General features: G+C 40.3%; 1 protein-coding gene across 2 annotated transcripts in view; it reads right to left on the bottom strand.

The window, feature by feature from the left end:
• The window catches only part of GRID2 (glutamate ionotropic receptor delta type subunit 2), a 1048711-nt gene that overhangs the window by 428655 nt on the left and 595522 nt on the right, over nt 1-24534 (bottom strand). For both annotated transcript variants that reach the window (XM_084626026.1, XM_084626027.1), the window contains one exon: nt 22694-22899. In XM_084626026.1, coding sequence (XP_084482152.1) covers nt 22694-22899 — 206 coding nt within the window. The remainder of the gene's footprint in view (nt 1-22693; nt 22900-24534) is intronic.

Raw genomic sequence — 24534 nt, 5'->3', positions numbered from 1 at the left:
CCATTGTCTACGCTCTGGAAAAGCTACGCCCATATGTTTGGGGACGGCGTTTCCACCTGCAAACCGACCATGCTGCACTAAAGTGGCTTCACACCGTCAAAGAAACTAACAGAAAACTTCTTCGGTGGAGTTTAGCTCTCCAAGATTTTGATTTCGACATCCAACACATCTCAGGAGCTTCTAACAAAGTGGCTGATGCACTCTCCCGTGAAAGTTTCCCAGAATCAACTGGTTAAAATCGTCCTTGAGATGTGGAAAATATTGTTAGTCTTTATGTACTTGGTAGTATATTTAGAGATGCATGTGTCTTATTAACTCTGTTTTCCTAGAGCTCCAGGAAGAAATCCCAGCCAGTGTTTCACCCTAGCTGAGATTTGGGGGGCGTGTCATAAATATAAAGGGAAGGGTAAACCCCTTTGAAATCCCTCCTGGCCAGGGGAAAGCTCCTCTCACCTGTAAAGGGTTAAGAAGCTAAAGGTAACCTCGCTGGCACCTGACCAAAATGACCAATGAGGAGACAAGATACTTTCAAAAGCTGGGAGGAGGGAGAGAAACAAAGGGTTTGTGGGTCTGTCTGTAGTCATCTTGGCCAGGGACAGAACAGGAATGAAGTCTTAGAACTTTTAGTAAGTAATCTAGCTAGGTATGTGTTAGATTATGATTTCTTTAAATGGCTGAGAAAAGAATTGTGCTGAATAGAATAACTATTTCTGTCTGTGTATCTTTTTTGTAACTTAAGGTTTTGCCTAGAGGGGTTCTCTATGTTTTTGAATCTAATTACCCTGTAAGATATATACCATCCTGATTTTACAGGGGGGATTTCTTTATTTCTATTTACTTCTATTTTTTATTAAAAGTCTTCTTGTAAAACACTGAATGCTTTTTCATTGTTCTCAGATCCAAGGGTTTGGGTCTGTGGTCACCTATGCAAATTGGTGAGGCTTTTTATCCAACATTTCCCAGGAAAGGGGGAGTGCAAGTGTTGGGAGGATTGTTCATTGTTCTTAAGATCCAAGGGTCTGGGTCTGTAGTCACCTAGGCGAATTGGTGAGGCTTTTTACCAAACCTTGTCCAGGAAGTGGGGTGCAAGGTTTTGGGAAGTATTTTGGGGGGAAGGACGCGTCCAAACAGCTCTTCCCCAGTAACCAGTATTAGTTTGGTGGTGGTAGCGGCCATTCCAAGGATAACGGGGGTAATATTTGTTACCTTGGGGAAGTTTTGACCTAAGCTGGTAAAGATAAGCTTAGGAGGTTTTTCATGCAGGTCCCCACATCTGTACCCTAGAGTTCAGAGTGGGGGAGGAACCTTGACAGCCTACTTGGCAAAGAATATTGAATCCTAGAATCCATACTAGAAAACTATTAGGACATTCAAGCGACCCCTATGCTGATTTATTTTAAAAATTCAGTGTGGGCCAAAACGTATCATTTAGCCACAGATCCACAAAGGAGGTGTTGCAGAAATGTATCACCCAATGGAGCGTTTGGGGAGGAATTGTGCCTCAGTAAGGAATAATCCCTCTGAGCAACCTGTAGTGCTGAGGGACTGAAACAATTTGCACAGTCCATTAGGATGGCAGCTAACTCCACAGTGTGACCTGCTTGCTCCACAGGACAGTGAAGTGTTGGACCTGAAGCCATGGTTCTACCCGTTTCCCAGTTCCTCTGGGTATACCTAGGAAGCAGTCCCTGCTCCACAAAGAACAGAAACTGCAAGTGTTGGCCACATGGTGAGGCTGTGGGGAAAGGGAAACATTCCCTATATATGCTCTCTTTCCCCTCATGCACCCACATAAGGGCTTGTCACAATTAGGCCCTATACGTTAGTATTTGTACAGTCTAGATTTTCATGGACTCCAGGAATGAAACATCTACCAGTTCCCTTAACAGACTACTCCACAAACCCTGCATCTCTGTCAGCATTTTTTCTTGAGCTGCAGCCTAAATAGTCCTTTGCTTCACTTCAGTTTTGTTACTGCCAGTCACACACCCAGGATTGTACAAAATAATTCCTCTTTTGTTCTTTATTTCCTTCAAACCATGCTGTCCCTTATGCCCCTTACCCACATTCATCAGTTAGCCAAGCTATTGCATTTATATTTATTTTTCTTAATCTTTCCACTAAATCAATCCTTCAAACTCCTGAATATTTTTTGTGCCCTTCTTTGAACCCCTTCAGTTTGCTCTGACCTTTTTGCTAAAGGGGTCCACAGAACTGAATGCACTATTCTAGGTGTGACTGTGTTCCCTCCCTGCCCTGTGACGTGTTGCCCTTACGTATGGAACCCAGAACTGCATCACAGATGTCTCTCTCTCTCTCTTTCTCTCTCTCTCAATCCCATAGAATTTATTATAAACCCTAACACAGCATCGGTCATTGCTGAAACACTGCTCCACTGACTTCTTTCTCCCTAGGGGATAGACAGAAGGCACTACACTCAGTGAAGACAACTAAAACTTTTTATTTTTCTTTTTGTAACATATATTGGGGCACCTTTACCCTTGGAAAGGTGCCCATTTTATTACTGTACAAATCCAAACAAGCACAAAAAAAAAAAAAACCCACACACACACACACCCCAAAGCACTACCAAGTATATTTTCAGGAACAAGACTGCACTAGCAAGGGATAGACTATATACCGTAAAGGGTCCTTTTTTTCTCTAAGGTTTATGATTCTTACAGCATAATGAAGGCAGCAAGCAGAAGTAAAAACCTGGGATTTTATTTACTTCCAATATATTCTCACTTTAGAAATATATGGAAATAAATCAAAATGCACTCATTTTTTTCATTATCTGATGTGTTTAATAGTATTTATGTTGGAAAATAAAAACATAAATCATTGACTATTTCCCTTTCAGAAGGGTTGGGCTATAAGTGATCATGTGTCTAGTGATCAGAAGAAGGGGCCAAAAATCAGAACTCTGGTTCTATTTCTAGTTCTGCTGATGATCTGCTGTATGATTGTGAGCAAGTTCATGTGTGGCAAAATAACTCAGATGACACCTTGACTTTGATCTCCTGGCTACCTGTTGGTCTGTCTTTAGACCCTGGAATACATGGAGCCTACAATTATAGCTTTGGTTGAGGATTTCCTTTTAACGAGACGGAAGTCAGGTGCCCATGCTGACTTTTAGATTTTGCAGCAGTCTTTGATATGGTTCATCAATGAGCTGCTGTTTGCTCCTTTGCAAGAAATAGCAGGGGTAGGCCGGATAGCTTTACAGTCGTTCCATTTATGCCTTTCAGCTGCAACCAAAGGATTATGAGGAGTAATTGGTTATACTCTCACAATTCCGTTCTGTCTCCCCTCCTTCTCAACAGGCTGATGGAAGAGATGTTGTGAAGATTTAAGCTTCAGTACCATTAGTTTGATGACAATACTTAGCTCTATGTGTCCTCTTTGAACCCAGATTTCACAGTCTCATTAGATTTCCTCTTCTAGGCTTAATTAAGGTTCTTGATGAAAGCTAGATGAGACACAATCCAGACAAGATAAAAATGAAGCTGAACGAGCCAATGAAAAGCTACTTGAGCAACTAAAGAGTGCATTGCTGCTCCTTCTGTTGAAGGATATTTCCAATCCCAAACTCAGTAGTTGGTAATATTAGGGTCTTATTGAATCAATTAAGTGTCCTGGATTACCAGGAGACAGCAATGGCCTAAAGTGAGTGTGTTCATTATTATAATTGTTAGCATTGCTTGGGGTTGGTACAGTGCACAGAAAGAGACGTGGACCCTGCTCTTCAGCACTTTCCATGTAAACTTGAAAGACTGAAACTTTTCTCTTTGATGAAAATTCACCACCATAGTAGTGAAACTCTCACTTCAAGGTTCAACTATTGCATGTGCTCTGCTCAGGCATAAACTTACAGACTACTCATAAGTCGAGCCAGGTGGAGAAAGAGAATTCCATTTTGTGAAGGATTTTGATATTTTGAAATGTAGTTTTATTCCAGTTCAGAACAAAACCCCAGAATTGCAAGTTCTTTGAAAAGAGGAATGGAACCCTGGCTCTGAGGCAGTCTGCCAGGCCAGGCTGCTGTGTAGCTGCAGACTCTGGCTGTCCTGGAATAACCTGGCTTCATTCTAGTCTGCCTTGTGGGCTGCCCCAGAGCCAGGGACCCTAGAAACCCCAGGATCCTGATCCCCATCCCCAACCCGAAAGAAGTCTGCATGGTAGGCTGCCCTTCAGCCACAAACCCCAAAATCTCTGGGGTCCCCACCCCTGAGTCAAGCCATATGATGGTCTTCTCTAGAGCTGTAGACCCTGGAATCTTTGGGGTCCACGGTTGCCAAGAGGAAGGCTGCCGGGGAGTCAGGTAGGCAACCTGGCAGAAAGCAAGGAAGGTTTCAAAACCTGCCTGGCACGAAGGGTTCCATCAACACTTCCTGGGTTCTGTTAGCACTCTGACAAAAGGGAAACCATCTTCGTGAAACGTTTAGATTTCACCAAGTTGGCAAATTCTCATGGAAAAATGCTTTGTTGGAATTTGTCTTATCAGCTCTACTCAGAAGTTTCAATGAGGGCAGAATGTACCTTCTCATCTCTTTTGCCAAGAAGACTAATGTGAGCATGCCACACAGTCCTCTGCACTGACTCCTAATCCACTTCTGGCTGGGATTCAAAATGTTAGTTATCATCTATAAATGCTCTGAATGGCTTGTAGTCAGACAATCTCAAACACAGGTTCTCTTTCTTTGCCTTATCATGAACAGATGCATGTTTCTGAAATGCTGTTCCCACCTGCACCCAGGCTTGAACCACAGGGTAGGGTACACTCAGCTCTGGAGTTCAGTCTGTGTCGTGGTCTATCAGAGCCTAAATTTGGTGAATTGGGGAGAAAATCAGTCTGTGATGGCCACCGTCTTGGTCAACCAAGACTCAGCTGGGGACCTCCAGAGCTACAAGCATGAATTTCTACAGCTTGTGCTAAAGGCTTTTTAGGTAGTGCCCATAACAACCGATGCCTTCTGGGGATTATCTCAGCGGGAGGATTAACTCATCAGTGACTTTCACAAAAAATGTCATCCTGAGCATCAGACACACTGTAGGTTGAATCCCAGATGAAGCCCCCACTTGTTGTGTGATGGCTGCCCTCTTGGTTGACACATGCAGGATCGAACCAGGGACCCCAGAGCTAAAAGCATAAGGTGCTATAGCTTGAGCTAAAGCTCTGTATTTGAGGGTGGTAACTACTCATTCTCTGTGGATCAGCACAGAGGGGGGCCTGCAACACATACCCCAGTGGATTACAAGTGCAAGATATATTTCTAAATTCCCTTAATTGTAGCACATACGACTGAGAATTTAGCTCACGAATGAGCAGGGGTGGCAGAGAAAAAGGAGTATTTGATTTGTGTCTGTTGGTAAAAAGTTGTCTTAATTTTTCTAATAATCACCCAGACTGGATGATTTAGTGTAATACAAAGAATTAAAATTACTAACATTTTGTTTATAAAAGCTTGTTGAGATCCTTAGAGAAAAAATAAGTGCAACATGTTAACTGTTAAAGTAATACCATGTAAGAGTTTCATGTATTACTTTTGTACAATAATTTCATGTATATTCTACTGAAATAAACAACATGTGCCAAAATAGTATGTATATAGTACAAAAATCATGTCTAGTAGCATGCTGTTGTGGGAAAAGTTGTAAAGAAATTAAGCCAATGGGCCTAATTCTGTTCTCTGGTTTCACACTGACAACTTCACGGACAATGGAGTCACCCCTGATTAAAATCAGTGTTAATAAGATCAGACTCAGGCTTGATCATTTTATTGACACAAAATAGTTTTAATTAGGATTGGAAGGAAGTTAGCAGCAGCACACACAGTATCTCTAGCAAGTGTTTGGGATGGGTATCTGAACAGCTCTTACCTCCAAATGTCCAAGTCAGAGCTGTTTTTTATATGCAATGAAAATTGATATTTCTCTTCATTTTTTGGTGGACTGTCAGCCACATGGGTAGGGAATGCATCCGATGAAGTGAGCTGTAGCTCACGAAAGCTTATGCTCAAATAAATTAGTTTGTCTCTAAGGTGCCACAAGTCCTCCTTTTCTTTTTGAGGATACAGACTAACACGGCTGCTACTCTGAAACCATGGTAGGGTAGTAATTTCTGAGTGACAGACCACGTTTATGTTCTGATATAAAATGATTTAATATGCTTTAAGTGTGATTAAGATTTGCAAAGTGACTGACACACACACACACGCGCGCACAGGTGAGAACAGTGGGTCTAACTGTCCCCTCATTTATGCCTGTGCAAATCAGGAGTAACTCCAGTAAAGCTAAAGGAGGTAGGTAAGAGAAGAATCAGGTACATTGTCTTGGAAACAGACTTCATCTTGAGAACTTGAATACTGAGCTTTGTTTTGGCTGAAGCAGAATTACAGAGCTGAAAGATTTTCAGTTCTATCCACTCTTTTCAAGGCAATAATAGGAACCAGGTGCATATCATCAATAAATGAAAGGGACGAACTTTGGCCAGTATTCAATCTTCCATTCTAAATGAGGAGTTCACTCACTTCAGAAATACACACCTCTTGATGCTTGGAAACTGGGAATACCATATTTATATGTTCGCTATTTTTTTCTGCATTTGTACCATGCTATATTTTTATAAGGGCATACTGTCTATGTTATGTGTAGTTAACATTCCTTTTCTCTTTGAACTTATGTAAGGCCTGATGCAAAGGCCACTGAACTCTCATTGATTTCAATGGGCTTTGGATCAGGCTCTAATAGAGCTCTACTAGTCTCAACCTAACCATTTTTAGAGTAAGGTTACCATTTAGAGAATGTAAAAATGTTTCAGAGGAGTTAGATGAAACAGTAAACAAAGACAAATATCATGTACAAGTCAATGCCTGGTTTTAAAACAGATCAGAATTGAAAAGTTAAAAATTAAATTATATATTTCAAGGATTGAAGAGGGCCACAGGAGAAACAAATGTTAATATCACAACCTCATCGCTATGCAAAGCAGCAACACCACAGCGGTTTGATACAGAACTATAAAGTGGATTTAGAAATTTCATCTGACTTATTATAAACAAAGTCCTGTTCTTGAGCCAGCTGTGTATCCAATAACCTATCTCCCCTAATAGCCAAAAGTTCAGCTCAGTACAGTATTTATTTATGAAAAATGTATCTTGCTGTGAAAGCTGGAAGGGCTCTCGGGATGCATTAGCTCTCTTTGTTCATACGTATCCAGGCAATTCGAACATGAACTCTGTTTTAAGGAGATCACACAAAAAAAGCTTTCATTCCTTAGAGCATCTGCAAAAACCAACTGTGTTATTTTTGAAAGTCTATGTTTAAATTAGAGCTTGTGGGAAGCTACTTTCATCATTGGCTTGATTGAAACTGGAGAAAACTTGAATCATCCACTTATGTCTCCTTTTTTTCCCCTCCCCTCCAGCCTTCACAGCCTGTTCAATGCTAAAATGTCCTATAATATATGTATTAACCTCTGAGATTTTTTTTCTCTATAATCCTATGAGTAATGTCAAGTCACATGACTAAAATCTGTGCACTACTGCCATAGATTGAGGCAAGTAGGCAAATATTGTGCAAAACAGAGAGGAAAATACTTCATATCATGAGCCCTGGTTTCCACCTGCCTACTAAGATGGTGAAGGGGAGATCCTATCTTCTCTCTCGTGGAACACCCATTCTTGGTTCCCCAAAATGGAAGGGAGTATAGGTTTGTCAACCCTCCAGGATTGTCCTGGAGTCTCCAGGAATTAAATATTGATCTTTAATTAAAAATTTTGTCATGATGAAATCTCCAGGAATTCACCCCACAGTTGGCAGTCCTGAGGGAGCACTTTTCCCCAAGGTTACCTTGTTCACTTCCTATCAGGGTAATGTGAAACCAATTGAAAAAAATAAATGCAGTGTCTTAATTTCACCTCTCTTGGACTTGTCTACATCTGGCTCTCCAGATGAACTAAACCATGTCTTCTAACGGGACAATCTCATCATCCAAATCAACCACAAAAATTCAAACAAAACAAACGTTGTCCCCGGTTTACTTCTGGGGTCACAGGTTCTCCACAATATGTCTGGGGTAATATCCTAAGAATTTCCCTTTCCTCTCTCTAGGTTTCCTTGTCCAGCTATTGACTCCCTCTGCGGCTGACTCCTGAATCCTTTTCTAATGGGACAAAGTTCCTGCTCTTTTTTACTGCTATTAGCAATAAGAACAGGTATATACCTTGACTCTCTTTCCCAGCTTGCCTTACCTAGGTCTCAGCTGTCTTGATAAGTCCCAGCATGTTTTAGTATTGGGCAGAAGGCTGGGGGAACACAGCAGGTTTAGTTATGGAAACTGCCTTAAATTTAACATTATTTGACATTTCTGCTGACAGGGTTCCTAAGAAGCAAATGTCCAGAAAGGGAAACATTCTCCAAATTAATCAAGGAAATATCCACTGACTCAGAGGACAATAAAAAGTAGTAACCCCCTCCCCCAAAAGACAACAAAAAAAACCCTGAGTTAAAAATCTATTTGTATATTTCATTGTGTTATACTGTCCTCAGCTTTGGCAGTTGTTACGGGTGCACCCTGAAGTCACAGGCCTGACTTGGAGGACTTCTATCATGGGTGGAACCACACCATCCAATCAGTCTAGGATCTCTGGGTGGCAACCTGCCTGTTTACCAGCCATATTAACACCACATGTCAACTGCATTTGGCAACGGTAAGCCCTTTTCCGAAAGGGACCTGTGAGCAGCAAGCTAATTAAAGTGAACCAAAACCAGCTTCTTCAAAACCATATGCATGCTACCCATTACCTAAACCATAATCTTTTATCACAAGGTTTTGTAAATTCCACTCAGCTCAGTTACCTCCCTCTCTGGGCTGGGAAAAGCAGACTGCCCTGTTACATTCCCTCCATGTTTCAGTCTCGCTCCACCCTGGGCAGCTGCTGACACCCTACTCAAGTCCCGCTTCATCCTTAAACAGCGTATCAAAGTTTTAGCTTCCTCTGTCACCCTCGGTTTAAGTTGGGAAAAGTACACCTTGCCAGACCAGCTGGAGCTAAGCAGGGGTTATTCCCCAGTCAATAGCTTTCCCCACTGTTTCCTCAAGGATCTTTGGCATTCTCTGGACTGTACCCTATCTTTGCCATTGTTTTGTTTCCTGTTGGTTTCCCACTTCCAATCTTCTTTGATGTAACTCTATTCAGCCAGGCAGGATAATGTCACACAGGAAAACTGAAATGCATATGATATCTGTAAAATGTACAGGTATTTCCACCATTCTGCAAAGAAATATGCTTCTATTTCTCTCAGAGCCTATCCGTGGGTCAGATTAACTGCACTGGGTGCAAGGGGTTGAAATTTAAAATCCCTTCTATCGGAAAGGACATTCACTGTCTTCACAGCATCCCCAGAAAGAGAGATCTCAGAGTGGTAAAGGGTCAGTACATCTCCTGACAGGGCTAGCAATGTACCCTCAGCCTAGCATCACTTGCTTTTGGGGCTATGCAGGCCAGCTCCAGGCCAGCAGGGTGCGGTTTGCAAGTGGTTACAACATTGCATCCCCAATCTATGTCGACTGTCTATTACTAAGGGCCCAAACTGGGTTCTCCTGGAAATATTTTGTCATGAGCAATAATTAGCTGAGACAGGACTATGAGTTCCAATAGTTTTGTGCTATTTCACTCACAAGCTGGTCAACAGCTGCTTGCCTCTTGACTGGCTATTCATTTGTGGAGACAAAGTCAGTGGGCTCTCCATGGAGGTAGAGGGCTCTGTCTGGGTGGATCTTGGTCCAGGATCAAGTCCTTAACCTGGACTTGACATGGAAACCCAATAGGTAATTTGTGTTTGCAAAACTTATATGGCACTTTTTGCAAACTGAAGCAAAAAGAAAAGAAAGAAAGAAGGCAGTTTTTGCTCTTGTTTATGGAAACTCCAGCATGAGTCACAACCATACCTTAATTTTCTATTTGAGTCCACAGTCTACAGAACAGAACAGAAGACAAACTATTCATAATCATTTACAAATGAACCAAACACTATAAAATCCTAATTAGGGAAGGGTAATATTAAGAGAGCGGTGAGGAACAAATATTGTCAGGTCCCAAAGTTATTTGCTACCTTACGGAGACCACAAAGCCAGTACTCTCTGGTAATTACTGCCCAACAGAATCCTTTCTCTTTTAATAGACTTCAAGAATGTCTTTTCTGATTATAAAACACGCACAGCATTCCACAAAAGGAAGGTGAATCATGAGTTTCCATTGTTGCAGAACACTCAAAGCAATTGGTTTTAATGCTGCTCTGAACATTTTTACTAATGTTCTACTGAACCAAATCTATTTGCAGATAATTATCCAACTAGGCCATGAAAATATAATTATTTAAATTTATGCAAGCCACCTCCATATTTCCATAGTTTATTGAAATAAATAAATTACTTGAAAATACTGTATCAGAGTAAACCCCCTACCTTGTTTATTATCTTACTTCCTGTATCACAATGAGTGTAAAGGAGCATATTTTGCTCTTATTGATCAGGAGAAAAACACAGGAATAGTTTGTGAAGAGACATTTAATAAGCAAGTTTCAATATACCTGGAGTAAGGGCATAGACTTCTATCTCCAGTTTAGGACAAAGTAATAACAATGGTCTTGCTTCTCAGTGCCATTCAGTACAATTTTAAAAATAAAGGAACGGATGCTTACTGTTTTTCCTTATTTCATTCTAACAGAGGGATAAGATTAATTGGATATTACAGTTCCGAGTCAACTAAACGCGCTTCAGTGTTAAAAAGCATTCAAACACTAATTTTTCATGGTGATGAGGAATGTCAGGGTTGGAAGCCATCTAGGAAGACTCCTACACGAGCCACCACGTGACATACTTCCTGCCGCTGCTGAGCAGCGGACATTACAACTGTGATAGTACACAGGTAATCTGGCATAGGAAGAAGAATCTTTGCCTGCGTAGAGGAGACTGTTTTGGCAAGTCTTATCTCCATTTAATATTAATCAACCCCCGATGTCAGTGATTTTCATTCTTTTGTAAAAAGACATCACCTCCTAGAGGCCCCAATCAAAAGTCCTGGCCTGATCATGCTAGGCACTATGTAACTGCCCTTTATGCCCACTGGCAGAGCATTTAATACACAAGAGACTTTAGGATGTTGTAAATTATACCAAGGAATGGACTGGCCCATAGCTGGTCCAAGAGGAGGGGAGACATGTCCCCTTCCTGAGTTCTGTCATATGCTTTTCTGACACAGCTGCATATCAGGATCATCATAAAAAAAATCATACTAATGCAGAAGACCTGTGCAAGGCCCTCTGCTCCACTTTACCCCTTGAAGAAGGTGTGAAGTGAGATAGAAAGCATATTGTGGGCCCTTTGTGCTGTGCTATATTTCACTCACAGAGAGTTCCAAATGTTATTTCCTCTTCACAGCAGATGCTAACATTGCACAACAATTCAGCAGGAGGATGGATTGCACTATAATTCAGGCTCTCCCTGTGACCACACAAAATATGAAGATTTATTAACTGAATCTCTGCTCTCCTCTCGGCCCTTTCCCATACATGCAGAAATTGAAACAGGAGAAAGATGGTGTACTTTAGGCCATGATGATGGAGTCTCTATAGCTTAATCCTGTGCAAATCCCTTTTGTTTTGCTTGTATTTTAGCACAGAAGCTCTCTCCCATTCGCTCTCTCCTGCCTAAGAGCAAAAATCCCCAACATCTAACCTTTAACCTGTGGCAAGAGACTGTGCGTACAAAATCTATTCCCACACCATTCCAGGAATCAAGCCACAACAGGCACACTGTACTAGGGGAAAAGCAAATGCAACTTTCATATCTGGAGATCCCCTATCAGCTGAATGGCCTGTAGTCAGTCTGCACTATCTTACGGGTCAAGAATCTGGACTGAAATATAAATCCATGAACCATAATTTTTTTTTCTTCTTAAAAAGATAGATGGGGAAGTATTTGGAAGGGATTTGGAAGTTATTGAAGAAAGATCCTTTAAGTCTTCAGTAAAATTTACAGCTATTGTGAAGACAATGGAGAAAAGACCGGCCTTCAGTGCTAGTGACATACAGCAGATGAAGAAAAGGGTCCAGTTTGTTATTAACAACAATAATTTACAACAGGCCATGTGGTACTGGTTTAGTCCTACTCAAAAAGATACAGTGCTAGAGAAGGACAACACTGCTTTTTAAAGGAGCACAGCATGGAAAAATCTCTCAAACTGAAAACAGTGAGCAAAATCAACCCAGAAAAACAGATCAAAGAGATTGAGAGAAAAATGGGAGGGGCAAGAAAAGATGCACTGATGACACAATATTTCATTTTACCCTCGGAAAATTAATTGCCACAGCTAAAATTTAATACAAAGTTATTAACACTTGAGGAAATTACAATGTAATAACAAAGACAAAATATGGCAAGGAAAAGGGATATAACAATGTGAAGTGGGTTGTAACAGGTAAGCATTCAGGGTAAAATTTTCAAGTTGCCTAACTGATTTAGGAGCTTAAGTCCAATTTTCAAAAGCAATTTAGGTGTTTTTGAAAATGGACCCTCGGTGAACTGCACCAGAATCTGGGAAATCTCCTCACCCTATCCTTCGCTTTAGTACTTGTGACTCAGAGGCCCATTGGTGGCTCACTACTCTGTCAGTAACTCTTGTCAGGCCTGACGTATTCACCACAGTTAGGTAAAAGGTAAACAAAGCTATCAAACTAGCAAGTTAGGGAGACAACCACTTAAATATCTCAACAGGGGAGGAGACTACAAACATTAACATGGCATCAGCTCCCTCCTGGATGCTGCAAGCTGAGCCCTTCAGAAGGCTTCCTAACTTTGAAAACAAAGAAAAAGCTTTGGGGAATATAAGCAGAGAAAAAAAGACATTTTGACATCCTTCACCAGAGGAGACAAAGCAACTGAGCACTTTGAGCTCTGTGAAGGGTCTGGGCTAAAAAACCTGGTCAGCCATGCTGGAAGAAATACCGGTGAGAAAAACTTATTTGCACAGAGGACTCTAAGTTTAAGTTAGATTCAAGTCTCAGAAGCGTATTCTTACTTTTGATTGCCTGTAACCATTTCTATCTTTATTTCTTATATTTGATATAACTTAAACCTATGTCCTTTTATTAATAAACTTACTTTACTTCGACGGTAAACCAACTCAGTGCTTTGAAAGAGAGGGTTTGTTAACCCCCATTAAGGGAATAAGCTGCTGTGAACGGTTTCTTTCAAGGGGTAGCAAACTTGACAAGGTTTTGTGGGTGCTGCAGGTAGAGGGGCTGAGCAATGCAGATAGACCTCTCTGTTATTTGCGAGGCAAGGTTAGGATTGGCACAGTCTTGGAGAGTTAGTTGGCAAGGCAGATCAGGAATCTGACACACAGCATAGCAGCAGCAAAGCTCTCACTTGCTGAGGCTGAGAGGGGTAACACAGTGGCTCACAGTTCTGGGAAACCCAGCAGTCTGTCGCCGCACTTTTCATGACCCCTCCAGTGCATTACTGCTTCTAAATCAATTGACGAGCAGAAACTGTTCTACTAGTAGAGAGGTCTCGCAGTCTTCACCAACATTTAATCCAAGTGACACAAGGAGGTGCACACATATCCCCTTGGCATAGAATAATATTACTGTTTACCCAGTACATTTCATCTGCAGATATCAAAGCACTTCACAAAAGGCGAAAGGTGAGCAAGCAGTGTGACACTCTTTTACAAATGGGAAGAAGAGCAATACAGAGCAGTTAAGTAACTTGCTCAAAGTCACACAGCAGATTGTTGGCAGAGCTGGGAATAGAACCCAGGTTTCCCAAGTCAGTTTGGTGTCACGTTTAGTAGACCACGCTACTGACAAAATAGCTCAATACATACTGGTCCAGGTGGACTTTCCACCTCTAACTGCTCAGAACTTATTTAATATTGGAGTTCCGTTACATTCTAGACTGAATAAATCAATGGGCCCAATCCTTCTCCCACTGAAGCCAGCGGTGGTTTTGCCACTGGGACCAGGCCAATCATTTTCTGTCTGTATTAACCTCTTTTCAGTTAAATTCAGTTTTGCACGTGTGTTTATTTTTGAATCAGTGCTGATGCCCAAAGATAACAGTTAGAAACAGAGAGGGGAAAGATATTTCCTTTACAGAATTACACATTCAAACATCACAATGATATCCCACGGGACGTGTGTGAAATGCAATACACACCGCACATAGAATCAAATGAAAGAAGGCTGAGCTTCTGTGAACTCTGAATCAGTAAAAGGATGGGTGAACCCGGTGTTGATAAAGTCAATCGGTCTCTGCTGTGACTTTGAAAATAGGCATTTTAAAGAAATAAACCTGCTTTTCGTGCAGATCTCTAGAGTAAATCCTTTTCTGTTCTTTCTACAGTTCACAACTAAATTAATTTAGGCTTACTGCATGGTCAGAGCTGAAGTTGAAACCTGTTACAATCATTTGGTCATATGACACTGCATGAAAAACAAGTTGCTTTGGTAATTATTCAAATGTTTGGTTAAACACACTCGCACTGTTGCCAAGAACAGAGGACCCCATTAAAAGCTGGACCCTCCCCACCTTCATTAGGGTAATTTAACAAAGGATATGAATATTTATTACCCTAATTATAGGGAATATTGCAAAAAAACATGGTCAAGGTATGTGGCATGATGGCATAAACCATTCTTTAATTGTACCCACATTCATTTCTCATATAAACACATGGAATGCATAAGTTAGAGAGAATTATTAGCCTTCTCTCTATCTTTACTCCATTTCATCTGCATATTTTAAAAGTATATTATGAAGTTAATATTAAACAATTATTCATTTATGAAGGTTGCAGAATAGCTCATTTGACAACTTTCACCCAATGCTACCAGTTTCTCGGGATCAACGTGTATTGTCATGGGAAGGCAGAACTACAAGACATTTTAATTTGACAGGTTCAAGAGGTGAAATGTAAAAAGCAAAAATCATGCATAGTTGATACTAGAAATGCCTAACACAGTTATATATGATTTTCATTTCCCTGTCTTGATGGCCAACATGAACAAATAAAATGGCTTATACAGAGGTGAATACAATGGGAATTTACAGGCATTGCTCTTACAAGCAGAGCCGAGTCTGTTTTTTCACAGCAGCACTCACATTTGGTAACTGAAATCAGCAATTAGCTTTGCACAACGTATGTTTTATATGTGTTCTAATGCATTACAAAATGACAGAACTTACAAATATATTGCTATTCACTGTGCTGAGCTTGGTGATTTGGGAAGTCACAGTAGCAGCAGTAGTCTCAAGCACCAGCCACTTCAACCATAGATAGAGTCTCAGCTCTCAGAAGAGGGTGCTAGAAAAATGATCTGCAGTCTGAGAGTGCCTCTAAAGACTCCAGCCAGGGAGACTGGCTGTACTCCGCTCAGAATCAGCAGGATTAAAGCAGATTGGGGCCCACCTTACTTGGCACGAACACAATGATAAAATGGGATAAAATGCAACATGGGTTTACCAAAAGTATATCATGCCAGACTAACCTCATATTTTTCTTACATAAGATAACGGATTTCTTAGATAAGGGAATGCAGCAGATCTAACTTATCTGGACTGCAATAAAGTATTTGACACAGTGTGCTAATGAAATCTGCTGCTCATTCAAACTTGAGAGGCATTGACAATATAAAGGAAGATTACAATATTATATAGAAAGAATTGGCAGACCTATTGGATGGGACGAAATGTAATGCTACATATTGTAATGCTACATCTTAAGTTGTATCAGGAGAGATATTTACAGTACAGATAGAGCAGTATTAATGCCATCCCACAAGGCATTGGCAATACTATTATACACCAAAATGCACGAAAGATGGATTCAAACCGGAACAGGTGCAGAGAAGAGGTACAACAATGATGAAGGGAATAGAGGGCCTATAATATGAAAGGAGACTTACAGAGTTTGGCTTGTTTAGCCAAGCAAAATAAAGGTTGAGAAGGGACACCTTAAATGACTGCTTCTTAGAGCAGCTAGTCCTGGAACCCACAAGAAGAGAAGCAATTCTTGATTTCGTCCTAAGTGAAAGGCAGGATCATATATGTGAATATAGCTGGACCGCTTGGTAATAGTGACCATAATATAATTAAATTTAACATCCCTGTGGCGGGGAAAACTCCACAATGGCCCAACATGGTATCATTTAATTTCAGAAAGGAGAACTACACAAAAATGAGGAGGTTAGTGAAACAGACATTAAAAGGTACAGTACCAAAAGTAAAATCCCTGCAAGCTGCATGGAAACTTTTTAAAGACACCATAACAGAGGCTCAACTTAACTGTATACCCCAATTTAAAAAACATAGGAAGAGAACCATCATGGTTAAACAACAAAGTAAAAGAATCAGTGAGAGGCAAAAAGGCATCCTTTAAAACGTGGAAGATAAATCCGAATGAGGAAAATAGAAAAGAGCATAAACTCTGGCAAATGAAGTGTAAAAATATAATTAGAAAGACCAAAAAAGAATTTGAAGAACAGTTAGCCAAAGACTCCAAAAGTAATAGCAAATTTTTTTTAAATACATCAGAAGCAGAAAGCCTGCTAAACAACCAGTGGGGCCACTGACGATCGAGATGCTAGAGGAGCATTCAAAGACGAAAAGGCCATTGTGGAGAAACTAAATGAATTCCTTGCATTGGTCTTCATTGATGGGGATGTGAGGGAGATTCCCAAACCTGAGCCATTCTTTTTGGGTGACAGATCTGAGGAACTGTCCCAAATTAATGAATCGTTAGAGGAGGTTTTGGAACAAATTGATAAACTAAACAGTAATACGTCTCCAGGACCTGATGGTATTTACCCAAGAGTTCTGAAGGAACTCAGATGTGAAATTGCAGGATTACTAACGGTCATCTGTAACCTATCATTTAAATCAGCTTCTGTACCAAATGACTGGAGGATAGCTAATGTGATGCCCATTTTTAAAAAGGGCTCCAGAGATGACCGTGGCAACTACAGACCAGTAAGCCTCACTTCAGTACTGGGCAAATTGGTTGAAACTATTGTAAAGAACAAAATTGTCAGACACATAGCTGAACATAATTTGTTGGGAAATAGTCAACATGTTTTTTATAAAGGGAAATCATGCCTCACCAATCTACTAGAATTCTTTGAGGGGGTCACCAAGCATGCGGACAAAGGAGATCCAGTGAATGAAGTGTATTTAGATTTTCAGAAAGCCTTTGACAAGGTCCCTCATCAAAGCAAAATAAGCAGTCATGGGATAAGAGGGAAGGTTCTCTCATGGATTGGTAACTGGTTAAAAGATAGGAAACAAAGGGTAGAAATAAATGGTCAGTTTTCAGAATGGAGAGAGGTAAATAGGGTGTTCCCCGGGGAGCTGTACTGGGCCCAGTCCTATTTAACATATTCATAAACAATCTGGAAAAAGGGGTAAACAGTGAGGTGGCAAAATTTGCAGATGATACAAAACAACTCAAGACAGTGAAGTCCCAGGCAGACTGCGAAGAGCTACAAAAGGTTCTCACAAAACTGGGTGAGTGGGCAACAAATGGCAGATGAAATTTCATGTTGATAAATGCGAAGTAATGCACATTAGAAAGCACAATCCTAACTATACATATACAATGATGGGGTCTAAATTAGCTGTTACCACTCAAGGAAGATCTTGGAGTCATTGTGGATAGTTCTCTGAAATCATCCACTCAAGGTGCAGCGGCAGTCAAAAAAGTGAACAGAAGGTTGGGAATCATCAATAAAGGGATAGATAATAAGACAGAAAGTATCACATTGCCTCTATATAAATCTGTGGTACACCCACACCTTGAATACTGCGTGCAGATGTGGTCAACCTATCTCAAAAAAGATATATTGGAATTGTAAAAGGTTCAGAAAAGGGCAACAAAAATTATTAGGATTATAAAACGGCTTCCGTATGAGGAGAGATTAATAAGACTGGGACTTTTCAGCTTGGAAATGAGGTGACTAAGGGGTGATATGACAGAGGTCTATAAAATCATGAATGGTATAGAGAAAGTAAATAAGGAAGTGTTATTTACTCCTCCTCACAATACAAGAGCAAGGGGCCACCAAATGAAATTAATAGGTAGCATGTTTAAAACAAACACAGGAAAGTATTTTTTCACTAAATGGACTGTCAACCGCTGGAACTCCTTGCCAGAGTATGTTGTGAAGGCCAATACTATAACGGGGTTCAAAAGGGAGCTAGATAGATTCATGGAAGATAGGTCCATCAATGGCTATTAGCTAGGATGGTCAGGAATAGTGTCCCTAGCCTCTGTTTGCCAGAAGCTGGGATTGGATCACTTGATGATAACCTGTCTGTTCATTCCCTTTGGGGCACCTGACATTGGCCACTGTCAGAGGACAGGATACTGGGCTTGATGGATGTTTGGTCTGACCTGGTATGGCCATTCTTATGTTCTTATGATATGATACCTCTCTATAAATACATTGGGGCGTAACACGCGGGAGTGCCATGCGCTATTTAAGCTAAAGGGCAATGCTGGCAAAACAAATGGGTATAAATTGGCCACGAATAATTTTAGATTGGAAATTAGAAGAAAGTTTCTAACGACCAGAACAGTAAAGTTCTGCAACACCCTTCCAATGGAGAATAGTGGGGGCACGTTCATGAATGTGACTATATGACGGGGTTGTGTGCAACAGCAGGGAACTGGACTAAATATTCCAGGAGGTCCCTTTCAGTTTTGTGTTCCTATGTTCTTCCTGTGTGCTTAAGAGCATGGTAAGTTTCAGGCTAGAGATAGCTCTACCAGGGCTGCGCTTGAGAACCTGAGTAAAACAACTGCTCATGTTATGATTGAGGCTGCATTTCCTAGGACACAGTATCTGAGGGCTCAGTACCACAAGTTGCTGATCATTCTAGTTACCATCCTGCAAAGCACTTAAGCACATGTTTAACATTAAGCATTTGAGTAATTCCACTGAAGTCATGAGATTATTCATATGTTTACAGTTAAGCACCTGATTAAGTGCTCTGCATGATTGGGACCAGTAAACTCAGTTTATTGCAGAATCGAGCCCTAAATGAAAAACCTAATGCTTTAAATTAGTAGTTTACAACAAAATATGTAATTTTTTGGGGGTGCAGAGAAGGTAGAATCCAGTATATTATCTGGTGTAGAAACTGAAAAAACAGGAGTTTTCTCATGTTTTAGAGACAATGTGATATAGTGGACAGAGCATGTATCCAGAAACTATCAAGTTCTCATACTGGCTTTATTGCTGACACACATTCCTAAAGCCTGACCCCCACACCCTTCTCCTTTTCCCACTGCCAAAACCCTGGATCACACTGTTGTTCTTTCGTGCATGGTTTAATGGGTCCTTATCCTATCCAGCCTCCCTGACACCCCCTCTCCAATCTAACATTCACTAGTTAAAGTCATCTTCATCATCCACTCCTCTAACTGCACTACCCGCCTCCCCTAGTCCCTCCATAGGCTCCTTATGTGCTCGCACAAATTCCTTATTCTACCTGAAAACCAGTGAGCAGTTTCACCAGCCAGGAAATGGAAATAAAATTCCAAGCCTCCATCTTTTTTAAGACCCCTTACCTCAGGGCTTGTTTATTATCTGCCAGTCACAAATACAGAATGCAATTCAGCTAGAAAATACCAGGCAATAACTCCCCAGAGGATTCCTCCCCCAACTTTTTAGACAATCAGGATACAAGTAGTCACTCCTTTCCCTCAGCTCCCTTTGACCCAATTTCCCCTTCCTTTACACTCTGCCCAGATCAGTCATGTAACCAGCAGGAACCTGTTAACGCTTTTAAGCTGCATCACCTTTACCTTGTAACAAAAACTTTTTTAAAGCTTTGCCATGCTCTGCCCCTACATTCTCTTTCTCTCTCTGTCCAGTGATTCCTCATATGAAACTTTACATTCCATCCACTTCTCACCTCACTGTTCCCTTTGTTCCTTTTCCCGCACATTATTCCCAATCCCCAAAATGGGGTGACCAGATAGCAACAGTGAAAAATCAGGACCAAGGTGTGTGTGTTAAGGGTCCTATAGAGGACCAAGCCCCTAATGTTGGGACAGCCCCGATAAAATCAGGACATCTGGTCACCCTACCCCAAAAGGGCATCAAGGATGCATGGGGCCCCTGGTTGTCACTTTGTCTTTCAAAATGGAAACAATGCTCCATTATCACTCTCTGAGAGGGTCGATGCGTGGATTAGCCAGCTGGTATCTGTACAACACTTCCAAGATATAAAGTTTGCTACCTAATTTTTAGGGATAATAAGCTATTTTCAAGATGGGAGAAAGGCATTTAGACCTCAAGCCCCCTCTTCTTTCTGAACATTCTCTAAGTAGTGACCTCATCATTGCAAACTCCATGGATACAAAAGCTAGACAGAAAGCACGGATCAGCAAAGACATAACTAAAAGCATTGCTGTTTTCAAGAAACAAAAATATCAAAAGGTTAAAGCAAAGAAACTCTACCTCAAGGAATCTCTAATTTGCAGACGGCCAATTTATACTATTGTGTGAGACTATTTATTCTGGAAAAGGTGGTATTTGCACTGCAATCAAAGTCATGCTTATTACAGTTGTGGCATGTCCTCAGCTGAACCATGAGAACATTAAATACTTTTGTTAAGTTAAGAAGCCCAGATGAACCAGCAGCTGCATGTCATGGGCAGGCAAGCCATAAAGGCTTAGGGCTGGTCTACACAGAGAGTTGTTCTTGATTAACTCCACATGTGGACAGTCTTAATAAGAGTGTTTTCTTCCTGTTTAGCTTAACCCAAGTGGTTAACCCAGGCTGAACAGGAACAAGGCATTCTTACTTTGGAATAAAAGTGGGTCTGTCTACAGGGGGACACTTAGGAAAATTAATCCAAATTAACTAAAGGTGCCAACAAACATTATTAGTTGAACTGCATTAAACCCTTGTGTAGAAACACCGATTCATAATTCAAGTGGCCTTAATTCAATTTATCTTAATGCACCTGGGACGTATTCAAGCATAAAGTTACTCATGAACAACCTCTGTGTTCAAGGCTCGACTACACTTAAAATACTACAGCATCACAACTACAACTGCACTGCTGTAGCACTTCATTGTAGACACTACGTATGCCAATGGGTGGAGTTCTCTCATTGACATAGGTAACCCCTTCCGCAGGAGGCGGTAGCCAGATCAACAGAAGAATTCTTCCATGTAGTGCTGTCTACATGGGGACTTAGGTCAGCTTAACTACGACTCTCAGGGGTGGGGTGGGTGTAGTTAAACCAAACTACTTGTCTAGCATAGACCAGGCCTTTTGCTGCAATAGCTTATTCCATTCCTTCCTGCTACTCTTTTCCCAACCCCCTGAGCAAACAATGCTGCCTACAAACAGATCCAGCATGAAAGATTATTGTTAAATGTAAGAAAATGGTATATTTTTGTGTGATGGACGAACAACATGTTTATTTTGAGCCACATGTTGATGGTGAAGGGAAGAATATATCTATGTCATGCACTTTTAGAGCATGGAGCTGTCCACTCATGCCATTAATAAAATAGGGTGGGATTTTCAAAAGTATCGGGATGACTTAGGAGCACAATTTCCATTGAAAGCTAATAGGACTTGTCCTCCTAAATCACTTCGACTCTTGAAAATCCCACCCATATTAATTGCCATTAAGAAGTCTCCAGTTTCGCAAAAGCCAACAATTGCAAAGTTGTGTAACACCAATAGTATGCCATACATTCTGAATGTCCAGAACTATTTCATGACAATTCTACCCTCTCTAACATATCCATAATTTGTTTTAAAAATTAAAAACAATTTTTCTCTTACTTTCCTGTGCCCCCGCCACAAAAACAACAACAAAAACCAAAACCCTATCTTATAAAGAAAAGGGAAGATCATTAAAAGACAAAACAAACCTGCTCCACCCCGAAACACAAAACACCTATCCCACCAATATGGCAGTCAGCTACTTCAAACACAAAACCCCTTTAATTAGTTAAATTTGATGCTGTAATCCAATTTTTGCTTAAATATACCAATACTACTGTATTTTAGCTCTTTAAATTCTTTATGGATATATTATCCTTTTAACTTAAACCTATGATCCCAATTTCCGATCTTATAACCTCTAATAGGTCATTATTAAACTTAATTTTATAAAAACCCAGCAAGTTTCAGTGCATCAATCAGATAAACACACCCATATCCAAAATATATGTAATTAAATAAAAATATCACTACTTTCAGCAGTAAAGTGGATGCTAAGGAATAAATGAGATGAGCAGGGAATTAGCAGTAAAACAGACATGAATGTTAATAAGAGTTCTAAAGATAATTCTCTTGTATTTTTTGTAATATATTGCTCATAAGGGGCACAGGTATACTTTCCTTTGGATGCACTCATATGAACCATAAAACCATCATTAACAAGTGTTTTATGTTGTTGGTTCTTTCTGAGAGAGAGAATCAAGCATACGTATTAAAGTATTTATTTTTACAAGAAGTCACATAAAGTGCATCTATGTACTGTATTTTATAAGTTGTCAGGTAAAATTAATCATTTCACCAACATTTTAAAAATTTCAGAAAGCAAAGTTGGGGGCATAGAGGGTCAGAGAAAATTAACACTGCTGATCACTTACCTCTGTAATGAAGGACTTGGCTGTCGATGCGTTCATTACAAGAATGGCCCGTCTCAGTGTGTCCCGGTAGCGGTTCAGTTCTTCTATTCGCATGGTGGCAAAGAGCCCTGTGATCATTTTATTGATGTTATTCTCTACCTTCTGCAGTGCTACATCCATTCCCTGCTGAGATACTTTGTCCAAAAATTCTTGTATTCCACGGATATCTAGGAACATCAAAAGCAAATCAAAATGCTAATTTGTATATAGAACAGAGACCAAAACACTGTTCTGCTTGTCTTGAAAAGGTATTCTACCCAGTGTTGGTTAGATCCCTGAAGGCCACCCTAACTTAATACTCATTTGAACTTGTCCTGAGCTATGCTCATGGTATGTCCTAAAGTGATAAAATGTGGGAAGAATTTTATGTATAGCTTAGTGTTCAAAATAATCACTTAAAAACTGTACTTAATTATGTTCAGTTGATTTCCTCAATCACCATATTGTTTCCAATTCTAATTAACACTGTACATCTCCGAGAACAGTTTCATACTAAATGACACATGCAGAGAAGGGGAGGCTAAGTTATCAGACTGCAACATACAGTGCTTTTCTTTGTTTCTTTTCTTGGAGACTGGAAATAATGTTATCACCATAATACAACTGTCCTTGGAGAAGCACATACTTTGGATACCTAAACTTAGCTGCAGTAAGGCCTGCACTAGCTATTTACCAAAAAGCTGGAAGGATGGGTCCAAGTTGTACATAAATTGAGTTCCTTTATAAAAAAGAATCAAAACACAACCATAACACATTACTTGGTAGACACAATGGCCATTGACTGTGTTTATTATTAAATAAAAATGAAAACAAAATGCAGGCATGATGTTTTTTTCATACACAAAGAGTTGTAATGGAGCCTGCTGGCTCATTCTGTGTACACCATTCCTAAGAACAAGTTGTTTATGTTTATCTTTTGACGTAACTGCTTAAGTCATTGTGCCTACAGTATCTGCACCCTTTCCTTTTCCATAAATCCTACAAATAATCCTTTCATTTAGCTATGCGTCTGAGTGTTCACTGGAGACCCCCCAGCTATTTGAGTTTATAGGGCCTTATGGTTAAACAGTCTTCAGCACCTGCTTTGGAGTTATGGTATACCTATCCAATATAAAAATGTTTTCGAGTGTCACAGTGCTAAACAAGCACCCTTCTGCAAAGGGCCAGTTGCAGAGTTAAAACTGATGCTTACAGTTCAAATAACTTATTTTCATTTGTGAATAAAAAGGAACAAACATACAGTCCCCAGGAGAGAACACACTGTCTCTCTCCCTTGTGAGAGTCTATACTAATCTGAGCACAAAATGGCTGCCTGTCTTCAGAGACAGTAGAGTCCTTAGAGAGTTTAAAATGCAGTGTAATGTAACGCAGTGTAATGTAACAGTCACATATCTAAATAATCCACATAAGTTATTTAAAAAAGCCAGGCGTGGGAGCAAGCTTGTTTAAAACATTAATATTCCATGAGTTGAACCACTGGAAGTAAAATACAACAAACCAGGCAGCCATTTTAGGAATCCATGGCTGCAACCACACTATTTATATATAGATAAGTCAGTAACGTTTGAAGTATTACTAAATATCTGAAGAATGGTTTAACTCTGATAAAGTAAATGCACAGCCTAAAAATAAAGTTCCAAAAGATCGTCAGATGCTAATTACAGCTTCTATTTAATGTCTAAACTGGGAAAATTAAATTCAGTCTAATCAGGGATGTTGGGTTGTTTTGGGGTTTTTTTGGCACTTCAATGCCAATTTAAGAAGCAACAAGATTATATGAAGGGTTACAAACATGCCTAGTT

This window comes from Lepidochelys olivacea, assembly GCF_965140295.1.
Source record: "Lepidochelys olivacea isolate rLepOli2 genome assembly, chromosome: 4".
NCBI lineage: Eukaryota > Metazoa > Chordata > Testudines > Cheloniidae > Lepidochelys > Lepidochelys olivacea.
This window is presented reverse-complemented; position numbering and strand designations above follow the sequence as displayed.